Source organism: Indicator indicator, chromosome 2 (genome assembly GCF_027791375.1).
Source record: "Indicator indicator isolate 239-I01 chromosome 2, UM_Iind_1.1, whole genome shotgun sequence".
Lineage (NCBI taxonomy): Eukaryota > Metazoa > Chordata > Aves > Piciformes > Indicatoridae > Indicator > Indicator indicator.
The window spans coordinates 7,682,221-7,694,740 of record NC_072011.1 but is presented as its reverse complement, the minus strand read 5'-3'; the positions used below and the strand labels follow the sequence as shown (position 1 = coordinate 7,694,740).

General features: G+C 39.3%; 1 protein-coding gene across 2 annotated transcripts in view; it reads right to left on the bottom strand.

The window, feature by feature from the left end:
- The window catches only part of ORC3 (origin recognition complex subunit 3), a 43,043-nt gene that overhangs the window by 16,097 nt on the left and 14,426 nt on the right, over positions 1-12,520 (bottom strand). For both annotated transcript variants that reach the window (XM_054399170.1, XM_054399171.1), the window contains exons 8-13: positions 11,437-11,596; positions 8,940-9,053; positions 6,286-6,419; positions 5,723-5,786; positions 2,167-2,283; positions 1,291-1,370 (exon numbers count right to left, since the gene is read on the bottom strand). In XM_054399170.1, the coding sequence (XP_054255145.1) occupies positions 1,291-1,370; positions 2,167-2,283; positions 5,723-5,786; positions 6,286-6,419; positions 8,940-9,053; positions 11,437-11,596 (669 nt within the window). The remainder of the gene's footprint in view (positions 1-1,290; positions 1,371-2,166; positions 2,284-5,722; positions 5,787-6,285; positions 6,420-8,939; positions 9,054-11,436; positions 11,597-12,520) is intronic.

Below are 12,520 nucleotides of genomic sequence, written 5' to 3'. Positions count from 1 at the left end.
AAGATAACAGCAAGATTCTATGCAGAAAAAGCAGAAATTGGAGGAAACGTGTGTAAAATGGAAAAGAGAATTAAAAGCTGAAATAAGCCAATAGATCAGAACTAGAATCAGCTACTGAAGTATTTGGAAGAATTGTTTTGAAGTTTTATTTGTTAGAAAAATTACAGAATTACTGGGTATAAAAGAGGGGAGCTAAAAAAAACCAAACTAAAAATAAAGACAAAAAGAAGACATCTATGAAAGGAATGCCTGTGATCACTGTTTTTCTATCAGAAGCTCCCATAGTGATAGCCAGGACCAGAGGTAAAACAGGAGCAAGATGAACAGATAAGAATAAAGGGGGAATGAGCCAGAATCTGATGCAGCATCAACTTTGAGATGACAGAAGAGGCAGATGAATTCAGGGTGGAAAAAAGCACATTAAAAGCAGGATAATAAAAAGGTGAGGTAAAAAATGTCCAGGAGTTATTAGAGATTGCAGGACAGACAGGACAGAAAAGCAAAATGACACATTTGTGGGCAAGGCCTGACAGGTGACTGAGTGCTGTCAAGATTCAGGATAGCCAGAAAAGGATTAAAGAGGAAAGACTGTATAAAGGACAAAATCAAGCATGTAATGCTGTCAAAGGGATGAGGATAAACAATATAGTTCAGTAACAATGCATAAGAACCACTTGGTATGGCAAAGTTACAGTTTTAAGAGTATGTCTCCTTGTGCATATTAGCCCAGAAAGTTATCCTTCACCCACCGACAGATAAGTGCAGGCTCTCCTAAAATCCTAAGCTCCTGAGAAAATAACTCAGCCCACGTACAAACTGTTAAGCAAAGGAGGCAAGGGGAAAGCAGGAAAATTAAAACATAAGAAAGGTCTCAGGTACTTATTTGGAACAGATTCTCATTTTCACAGCAAACATTAAAATTTAGGCCAACTAAAACAAATGATTTAGTTGATAATATCTAACACAATCATAGCTTAAAAGACAAAACCCAACTGAACTGATGTTCTCATTCACACACAGTAATCTCAGTGGTTTCAGCATAATTACTCAGGGCATAAGAGATATTAGAACCTGCTTGAGTTTTATGGCAAATGGTAGAAAGACAAAGGCAGCAGTCAAGGCAGAAAGACAAAACAAGGACAGCAGTCAGTTATACTTGCAAACAATTGTACAACTGACTGTGAACAGGTAATATTCTCAGTATTAAGTTTCAGAATAACCAGTGACTGTTATTCTCCATGTGTACAGTGGTATTAAAACAAAATGGAAAGGAAAAAAAAAAAAAATCACCTTGCTAGCTGAAGAGATGACTCATACTCCTCTGTCTCCCACACTCGGTCTTCCAAACACGTACAATGCAGCTCCCAGATCTGTTATGCAGAGGGTGAAAAAAGGATAAAGTGTTTTACAAACAAAAGTGATGTGGAACTCTTAAAACAAGCTTTTCAAAGTAATGTGTCATTCCTTTGGAGCTTGTTTTCCAGAGATGCAAATGACTGCAAAAGCAGTAAGAGCAGACCTATGCTCCTAGTGTTGCTCTGTGCTAGGTTCAAAACACCTAACATTCAGATAACAGCAGAGGACAGACAAACTTGAGTCAAATGCCCCAGCTAAAACTTTGTAGTCTAAAATACTGGGACAGATACTAACAACAGTGCAGTACACAGTGAGAACCAACAGATAAGTGCACATGCACAGAATATATTGCTCTTCTAGGGGAGAAGAAGCTGCTTAGCAGGAAAGATGGGTTTAATGACATCAGAGCAATACGACTATTAGGATCAATTATCACTGTTCCCTCACTGTCATTTCATTCTCTACAGAAGGTTGCTCAAAACTCAGTCTTTTCATCTGAATTTGCAGAAAAAGCATGCATTGTCTGCAATGCACACAGATAAACCCTGATGGGGGGAAAGTCAATGTGAGGATTCTTTTGCTTATCTGTGCATCTGCCTCCTCCTGGAAACTCCTTCCTGTTGACTGACAAGGTATCATCCACACTACTGAAGAAACCACATGCCTGTTGCCCTCTGCTTAGAACAAGAAAGCACCTGCCTTCATTTTAAGAAGTGAGGGGCAAAGCAGCAGAACAGAAAACAAAGGCAAAGAATAAATATTCACATCATACTGTGAAACAAAAACTAAAATGAAGTAACAGTACATCACCTGCTTGCCCAAAGGATACTTTGGAAGAAAAGATGTGAAAACGTGAAGACATCTTAGAACTGAAATGTAATTTTCATGGTAAACATGCAAGTCCTCCAGCAACTCCTGCACTGTTTCCTGCAGTGACAATAATGTTTTGTAAGTCACTCTGACATCCATCGATTTAAAACTCTCATAAAGTACTTAAAACCACACTGAAATTTTGACACAGTGCTGTGCTATGCCTTCAGTCACCAGTGTTAAATTAAGACCACTCAAAAGCAAGCTGTATTTCAACAGTTCACTGCAAACATATTGCATATTGTTAACTTCACTTTCTTCCTCCTCCTCACTGGGATTTGTTGTTGATTAGCATTATTACTTTACCATTTTCTGCTGTATTCTGCCTTTGGATTTGGTACATCATCTTGCAAACATAAGTCTATGCCTTTAACAGGCAATGAGAAATCGTATCACTGCTTTTACTCAAATCCTTATTATTTGCATTTTTATATTACAAATGCATGTAAAAAATTACTTCTCACACTGTGGGTGGCTGCTGTTTTTAGGAGCAAAAAGAACAGTTCACAGAAAATCAAGCAACAGGCAGTTGCTGCTCCTATGTGCTCTTAATTTGACCTCTGTTTAGTCATAGATTGACAACTACAGGAAAAAAAAACCTCCTTTATTTAGGAAAAAAAATACTAACTGCTATTACTGAATTTACTGGACGACATCACTGGCCTCCCATGGCAGCATATGTAACACTTCTGGAAAATTTGCACTCAAAATTTCTCTTGGCTGTAATTAAAGTACTTTGGGCTCACTACATTTAAGTTTGTGAACTGGAAGATTTTCTCTCACCAGTTTTCAGTCAGAAGGGGAAAAAAAAAACAACAACAACAAAGGATTCTCTGCATATTTTACTGCTATTTTGGTTAACTTTGAGCAAACTATTCCAAATGGAAAAGAGTGAAAAATTAAACAAGCCACTGAAGTTCTCTGAAGTTAAAATGAAAAAGAGGCAATCAAGATTAAAAAAAAAACCAAAAACAAAAACCCAAAACCTTATCTGTGGGCAATATAAGGAGGTATTGACATGTGGAAAGATTAAGTATCATACTGCAAAGGCTAAAAGTATCAAAGACAGTTAGTGCTGCAGGGAGCTTTCTGATGTTAAAAAAGTTCCAGATGATTCAAAACAATAAAGATATTTTTCCCCATCGACTTCTTTATCTAGTAAAATTTAAGGGTCCCTGATACAACAATTTTTTAAATGACCTCCAAGACCATAGAGTAAACACTCACAAGTTTGTATCTTCATTCTAAATGAGGCCATTAAATAAATAAATAATCCTCATGATAAAAGAAGGTTGAAAGAAAACAAGTTCTCTTTAATGCTGCTACATGAATTTTATTCTCCTAATCCCAGAGCACTATGGCATTTGTGTTTCCCAGCTCTTGAGAGGGAAACTAACTACTACTGACTGACACAGACAATATACAAAAAATATGTATTTTGCCAAATAAGAGTGGAAAGGCATATTCTGTTTTCTATTAGAAGAGTTTGAAAACATTACTAGAAGGCTATTCAATATAATTTCCATAAATACAGATTGACACATCTACATAATTTCAAATGAAATCTGCCATGAAAACTTTTAGACAGTTGCAAGTATTTAGGACATAAAATTGCTTTTGAAACTAAAATTCTAAATAATTGGAATTCTTCCCATGGGTTAAAACAAACAAGTGGCCACAAATGGAATACAAATTGCAACTGACAAAGGGCATTGAAGATTTAGGTGCTAAGCTTGAACAAGTCTACCTGAGGTCCTGAATATGAACACTACATGTATGTGAAAGAGTACCACAGTGCCTCTGAAAGTGTTTCCAAAGTCCAGAGTGATATTCACAGTATCACAGTGTATCAGAGGCAGGATCACTTAGGGTAGTCTGCACAGGAATGCATCCAGGTGGGTTTGGAAAGTCTCCAGAGAAGAAGACTCCACAATCCCCCCTGGGCAGCCTGTTCCAGTGCTCTGTCACCCTCACTGGAAAGAAGTTTCTCCTCCTGTTGAGGTGAAATCTCCTATGTTTAAGTTTGAACCCATATTGTGGATTAGTATGACACAAAGCAAACAGCACCTCGTTAATGGTTCTTTTCTCTCCGGGTACACTACACTGCCAATTTGGCAATGCAGTAACAGTTTTAACCTCATTGTAGATATTACAAGTGTCTCCAATTAAGATTTGTCAGAAGCATCATAAATATAAGCAAAAGAATTCCAGGTTCCTTCCCAAACTTACAGAAGGAGGGTTGTGAAATCAGAGGTATATTGTTAAACATATAAACGTTAAAACATACAAAGTTTAAGGTGATGTAGAACTTTCAGAGTAGCAGCCCATTACATGGTCTTTAAACAAAGAAACAATCTCAGCTGCTCATTCTTTCCTGTAGCTTCAACAGAAGCATTGGTGCCTGCAGTGTGAACTGTGTTGGGGAATCATTCTGCAGAAACACCCAGAAAAAAAAGTATTTCCTCTTTTGCCTTTTTTTCCTCCTTTCTGGTCACTCCATTTGGATTGTTTCTCTGATTACATTCATTGCACAGCCACACAAGCAGTTGTACTGGCACATCTGCTGAGGTGTGAAGGAACAGCAAGGGAAGAGCAGTAGCTTAAGCTCTTCTTGTCACTGAAGATGATGGATCATAAAATCATGTATAAATCATGTCTCACCTTGACTACTATAATTGCACTGCACTTCCAAATCTGCCTGGATTGCCAACCTCTCTTCCAGCCATTGCCATTGTTCTTCATGCTAAAGTAGTCCTTACAGACCAGAAAGCTCTGCTAGGGTAAATTGCTGTATCTCTAGTAGCACCATTTGCTTGACAGGTTAGCTATACTTGAGAGGAAAAGTTAGGAAAAATCCTTTACCCTGAGCAATGCTTCCACTGGGAATCATTCAACTGGTGAAAATAACCAACAAGTCTTTGTTGGTGAATTCCTAAAGGGCTCCCTATAGTAGCAGTCTGACTTTAATTTATGTTACATGTTCACCTGAAGGTTTGTCAAGTGATTAAAGTTTTAATTCTGTACAAGATCTAGTGTGGATGTGTGCCTCAGGACCCAGACTGCCCTACTGAGTTCAATTAGAAACTACACAGAGGGTATGGAGGATTAAGATCTTATGATATAACCTCTGAGGTTACTTATTCTTCAAACACTTCACTGTCTTTCCAAGAAAGTCAGTCTGAGCAAGCATTAAAAGATCAGGCCATAAATAAACCTTGTAACCTTATTTTTAAGCAGTTGTATTTCTAGACATAAATAAAAGCTGATGTAAGAAAAGTTGTGCAGCTGTCTGTAAAGGTGTACTTGGCAATCTTGGAGAGTCAGAATTTTGACCTGCTGATCCTAATTCTCCATTGATAGACATGAAGCACAGTATGTACTGTATGAAAGATGTTATATAGAACTATACATCTTAGTTTTGTATTTCACTGTGCTGCACAAGCTAATACATCGACAAAGTTATTTTTGCTCTCCAAAGACATTCTGAAAAGTTTACCTTTAAGCAGCTGTTTTCTGTCAGCAGTGCAATCTGTTTCTCTGACACTTGGCTTTCCACATACCTGATGGTGAGAAAAATGAACATAAAAATTATAATGCAAAGTATGATTAAAGATTATAGGATAATAAACAAACAACATCCATCCAAAAACTAGGAAAAACCTAACCAACTAGAAAGTTTATGCTGCTGTAAAGGCTTTCTTTGGAAAGTTTTTATAAAGGGTCAGGCAAATCCAGCCAGTTGAAAGGCCACTCTAAAACCCCACAGGTGATGCCCCAAGTCAGTGCTAACTTAAAAGTGATTTATGTTTATTTCTCATAACTTGTGTTTGTATTAAGAACAAGAAAAAATAAAAAGGTCAAGGAGGTGACACATCACAGAGGCTGTACTCCAGACCAGAAGGTTAAGGCTTCCTGAAATTCCTTAGAATTCTCCTTTTGATGGGTTTACCTTTGCTATAGAAACATACACACAAGTGACCTACAGTTTATAGATTCCTTTTTTTCTTTTTTAAAGCTGACTGAATACAAGATTATCCAAAAATTTATCTCCCCTTTTACCTTCTGAAAGAGGGCAGCCTACGAACATTTTCACACTGCTCGTGTGATAAAGCATTTGCATGCATCTTGGCATCTTCCAGTTGGCAACACAGGACACTAAGAGGCTGGGAATAGAAGTGCTCCACAATACAGAGCTGAAAAACAAAGCAAGAAATAACAGTGTTGTTAAAATTCACTCTCCCTGCTCTATCTACCTCTTAATGCTTTCTTATTCCTATGCTGCATATACTACTATGGTAGTAATGCTATTCCTTAAAGAAAGAAAAAAAAAAAAACACAATCAATGCAGTTCATAAATATTCTATAAGTCATTACAGGACAGCAATTATTCAAACTTAAGTAATAATATAATTAACTTCTTTTTTTGCTGTATGTGCTGAATGTATTTTCAGCGTCTTATCTTTCCCCTCAGTTACACAGCAACAACTATAGCTTAATATCTTCTGTTCACTTACACAAATTACTGCATTCTTTAGGTTACATATTAAGCTCTGACACTCACAAATAACAAAGAGTATTTAAAAACATGAACAACAACAACAGGCCAACTAATTTCAACTTCTGTTTCCTGCACACAAAAATACCCTGCTAAGCTCTTACTGTGCATACATCCAAACACAATTCATCACTGGTTTCAGCTGCACTGAATGTTTCCATCATCAGGGCCTTGCAGAATAGTAACACCTATTTGTAACATGGATTTGTTAAAACGGACTGCCTCACTAAAAACTTTTAAAACAAAAAAAACTACCAGAAGAGTTAACATCCCTCATAATGAGATGATGATGATCCCTTCTATCAACCTAGGAAATGTGATGTGAAATTGCTTCATCCTTGAACAGTTCTAACACACATGGCGCAGCCATTTGCTGTCAGGGCTAGGACTTGTTGTCCTCCTATGAGGTCAACAGGGAATCATTAAACCTTGCTGTCCCTTTGCACTATACGGACTCAAAACATACAGAAGCCCACGCAGGTCTCTCTCTGCAGGAAGAGATGCTACAGCCAGGATCACAGGATGTTAGGGGTTGGAAGGCACCTCCAGAGATCATCGAGTCCAAGCCCCTGCCAGAGCAGGACCAAAGAATCCAATGCAAATCACACAGGAATGGATATAGCCTTGAAGCCACCAGAGAAGAACACTCCACAACCTCTCTGGGAAGCCTGTTCCAGTGCTCTGTGACCCTTACAATATAAACTCTGCTGTAGTTTATGTCCATTGCCCCTTCTCCTATCACAGGGTGCAACTAGAAGAGCCTGTTCCCTCTCTCTTGACACCCAGCCCTCATATTTATAAACATCTATTAAATCACCTCTCAGTCTTCTCCAGACTAAACAGCCCCAGGGCTCTCAGCCTCTCCCCGTAAGGCAGCGCTCCAGTCCCCCCTTCATCATCCCCACAGCCCTCCCTTGGACGCTCTCAAGTAGATCCCTGTTCCTCTTGAACTGGGGAGCCCAGAACTGGAAGCAATATTCCAGGTGAGGTCTCACCAGGGCAGAGTAGAGGGGAAGAACCACCTCTCTTCATCTGCTGGACACACTCTTCTCAATGCACCCCAGGATCCCACTGGCCTTCTTGGCACATTGCTGTCCCACGGATAACTTGTTATCCACCAGGACTCCCAGATCCTTCTCCATGGGGCTGTTCTCCAGCAGATCACCTCCCAGCCTGTACTGGTACAATTTATTCTCCTTCCCAGATGCAAGACTCTGCACTTATCCTTGTTGAAGCTCATTAAGTTCCTCTTTGCCCAGCTCAGGATATTTCTGCTGGCCATATGTAATCACTGAATCTTAGGTATCAAAGAATCTGAGACACTGTAAAGATAAGTGACACTAAAAAGGCATATTTTTACTAACAGGTTCTCATGTATGGAAGCAGACAAGAAAAGGAGTTTTCAGAATCCTGCGTTAAAATAGATTAAAGGGGCTACAAATTATTTGGAGAACTCTTACCCAATAAAAAGAACAAAAGCTACAAGGAGACTCAGCCACAGAACTACATCTAGATGTGAAGATCTGTATAAGCCAATAAAAGTAAAATTATGCTCCAGTATAGACTATTTTTTGGAAACCTTGCAATCTTCTACTTTTGTTTCCTGAGAGGGTAAATTTAAGTCCTGCACTGCTGCTTGGAACATAAGGACCACCTACTCTGAGTCACAAAATGGGTGGCTCTACAGCTTTTATTTCCCTGAAAAGGTAAGTATGCATCTAGAAACTATGTCAGGGAACAGACACTGCTGTAGCCTACTTGCACCATGACAACAGAGTACCAGGACCTGGTACAGAGAATCAGAACTGGAGAGTTCTGCGAGGGGTGTTAGAAGTTACAAGTTAACCTATAGCAAATATAGAAGTCTTTCCCTCCACTAAGGCAGGTCACCCTTCTAAATATTACTTCTAAATACAGTATTTTGTGGCAGAGTAAGCTTTTACATGGTTCTTTATCCCTGTCCTGCAAGTTTTCCCTTAAAACATTATCAGTTAAGGTGTTAATTTCACAACACCCACCTGTTCACAGATCCAAATTGTTTCCAGAGGACATTTTTGCATCCAATTCAGTAAGATTAGGACCTAAGAAATCTTTCAGTACCAAGTAATTACTCTTTGTTTATACAAACATAATTTGAGTTCTTATTACCATTGCCTACCTGATATCCTTTGATAAAATTCTGGACGGAAAAATCATGGTACAAGAATATGTTGATAAGAACCTGCAGAACTTTCTCTCCAAGTTTAAAGGGAAACTGGGTTGTCAGAAGCAGCTAAGGAAGAGAAAAAAGGATAAGTTGCCACAGTAGAAATTCTTTGCTGAATTCAAGTCAGCAAAGTTTATATACACAATTTGATACAACTTTTATTATATATTAGTATTCACCTTAATGAGACACTAAACACACTGCCAAATTCTAAACCAAGTATTCATGCTAAATATCCATACAGAGATTCATTTTCAGTTTATTTCTTCACCATATTTTTCTAAGCACCTTTTACTAATATGCAACATCTGAAGTTAGTTTAGCTTAACACTACTTTTGTATTTATTTTTCAAATTATAAACAGAACAGAAATTGCTGCAACAACCCCCAGTTTGTTACTACCACAACTTCTAGCACATGTGTAACAAATCCTGTTCAAAGTGGTGTACCAAGAATCACACAAGCACTTGATCATTGGGATAACTCCTGATTTTTGACAGGCAGCAAAATTCAGGCTGAATTGTATTTTTCTATGTTGAAAGCAATCTTTTTCTGGAACAGAGTAAAATTCACATCAAAGCACTACCTTTCAATGTAGAGGTGGGAATGTCAAAATGTAATCGCCCAGCTACGCATGCACAGATGTCAACGCAAATGAAAGATGAAAGCAGTGTGAGTGCATCTCCATGTGAGAAGGAGGTTCTCAATAGCACAGAAATCACAGAATCACAGAAACATTCAGGTTGGAAAAGACCCTCAGGATCACCAAGTCAAACCTTTAACCCTCCTCTACAAAGTTCACCCCTAAGCCATATCCCCAAGCACCACATCCAAACCACCTTTCAACACATCCAGGCTTGGGGACTCAACCACCTCCCTGGCCAGCACATTCCAATGCCTGACCACTCTTGCAGAGAAATTTTTTTTTCCTTATGTCCAGTCTAAACCTACCCAGTAGTAGCTTGAGGCCATTCCCTCTTGTTCTATCACTAACTACCTGTGAGAAGAGACCAGCAGCAGCCTCTCTACAATGTCCTTTCAGGTAGTTGTAGAGAGCAATGAAGTCTCCCCTCAGCCTCCTCTTTTTCAAACTAACCATCCCCAGCTCCTTCAGTTGCTCTTCATAAGATTTATTCTCCAGGCCCTTCCCCAGCTTCCTTGCCCTCCCCTGCACTCGCTCCAGCCACTCTGCACTTGCTTAAGCTACTCTGCAGCTATGAGTAGGAATACCCTGTGTTATAGGCTGAAGACCACAGAGAAATTCCTCCAGAAGTACAAGGGGGCAGACAGTCCCCAGAGGGAGGCACAGGATATTGTGATTTTTGTTATTCCGTCCCATAATCCTGCAATCCCTACATAAGCAAACCTCCCAGCCAATTCTTCATCTTTCTCTCTCTTCTCTGCTCGTGGTATGTGTGACTGAACAAAGACAGATATCTGCTGGAGAGAATCCAATAGAGAGCCACGAGGATGATTAGGGGACTTGAGCATCTCCCCTGTGAAGAGAGACTGAGAGCCCTGGGGCTGTTTAGTCTGGAGAAGAAAAGACTGAGAAGGGATCTGATCAATGTCTATCAATATCTGAGGGGTGGGTGTCAAGTGGAGGGGGCCAGGCTCTTTTTGGTGGTGCACAGTAATAAGACAAGGAACAACAGGTTCAAGCTTGAACATAGAAGATTTCACCTCAACATGAGGTGAAATTTCCTTACAGTGAGGGTGATGGAGCACTGGAACAGGCTGCCCAGAGAGGTTGTGGAGCCTCTTTCTGTGGAGACTTTCCAAACCCACCTGGAATCATTCCTGTGCAGACTTCCCTAGGTGATCCTGCTCTGGCAGCGGGGTTGGACTCGATCTCTGGATGTCCCTTCCAACCTCTAACACACTGTGATACTGCAGACTGCTATCTCTCTGTTTTGTGGGGGAGTGCAGCTTTATGCAGCCTTGAGGGCAAGCTGTTTCTCTTGCTGTGTAGCTGGGCCTAGTGTGCTCAGCTAGGGTGGGGAGGCAGTGAGGCTTGCAGGGGGAGCATTGAGGCCTGGTAGGCTTGTTTTGAGGTGGGAGGTGGTGGGGGGCAGTTTGGCCTACTTGGGACCTACTGAGGATGAGTTGTGGGGGGAGGTTTCTTGACCTGGTTTTAGCCTGGGTCACCCAGCTAGAGAGCTAGGCCTGAGCTGATTTGAGTGTGAATGTGCATACATCCTTTTGCCTCTGTACCTTCTGCATTTGATTTACTTTTGTAAACAGTATTTCTATTTGACCTCCAATCCTGTATTTACTGCTTTGGGATAAATTCATTCTGTCCTCAGTTCAGAGCTGTTTTCAGCTCAAACCACGATACCCTGAAATCTACAACTCAGGAACAGATTCCATTTCAAAAAGCTTTGGACCACACATACACACTGAACTTGAATTTACACACATTCCTCTTATTTAGAAAGGGGATTTTTACCTTGTCAATGACAGAAGACAGGTGCTCCTTACAGGAAAGGGACTGGAAAAGCTCTATGCACAGCAGGGAGGAAACAGCGTGAGGAAGCAAATTGTGGATCATCATTGGAGATGTAGCGATTCCAAAAATCAGTACTAGAGGAAGTTCATGGATATGCTGACTAGATCATGGGAGAGAAGAAACCCAAACCAAAACATAATAGTTACATTATAGAAAATCATGAAACAAACTCATTATGTTTGTACTACAGCATTGAGCTTCGACGCAGAAAGGGGGAAATTAAAAGTTTTCTTGTCAGTAAACCAAGAGTTTTGATGTGGAGTAAAATGAAAAAGAAAGGCAGGCATTTAAAGCCCCAAAGCAGAAAAGAAAATTAAACTGTGTTTTAGGATTCAAGTTTCAGGAAGTAGCACAAGAAGCATCTTTTCTGTTAGGAGTATTCTATTTGTCCTAGCTTTCCAAAATGTTATGTTCAGAGACCATAATATTTTTTTTTCTTCAAAGAAATAAAGAGAAAAAAAGTGACATTAAACAGCCAACAGACACCATCTAATAAATTTAAAATAAATATGAAACCTCTGTAACATTCTATGTTGCCATTATACTTAAAAAAGAATTCTACCTTCAAGATTCAATATTCCTTTTCTTATAATTTTAAGTATATGTTTTGAGAACTAATAACCAGGACTGAATGCTGTATTCCTTGTGAACAGCATGCAAATTATACAAAAGTGTTTTCTGCCTTATTACATCATTATTTTCCATATTTTATTAGTTTCAGTAAGATAGAAATTCTGCTCTCATAAGTATCTTCTAGGTTAAAATCGAAAATTTATTCCATTCCTCTGTTTTCACCACAGCAAGCCTGTGTTTTGTTACCCTGAAATTACTCCATTTCTCCAGTGCCTCAAAAGCTGTTGCTAGATAATTAAACATAAAACCAAACTTTATATATTACTGTTGGTAACATGAAATAATACTGGAGAGAAATTGAATCTTGTGGTTAACAGATCAGAGGAATCTCTCACAATTACCCACTTCACCTTCATTATTAAACATTTAAGACTAAAATGGGGAGAACCCA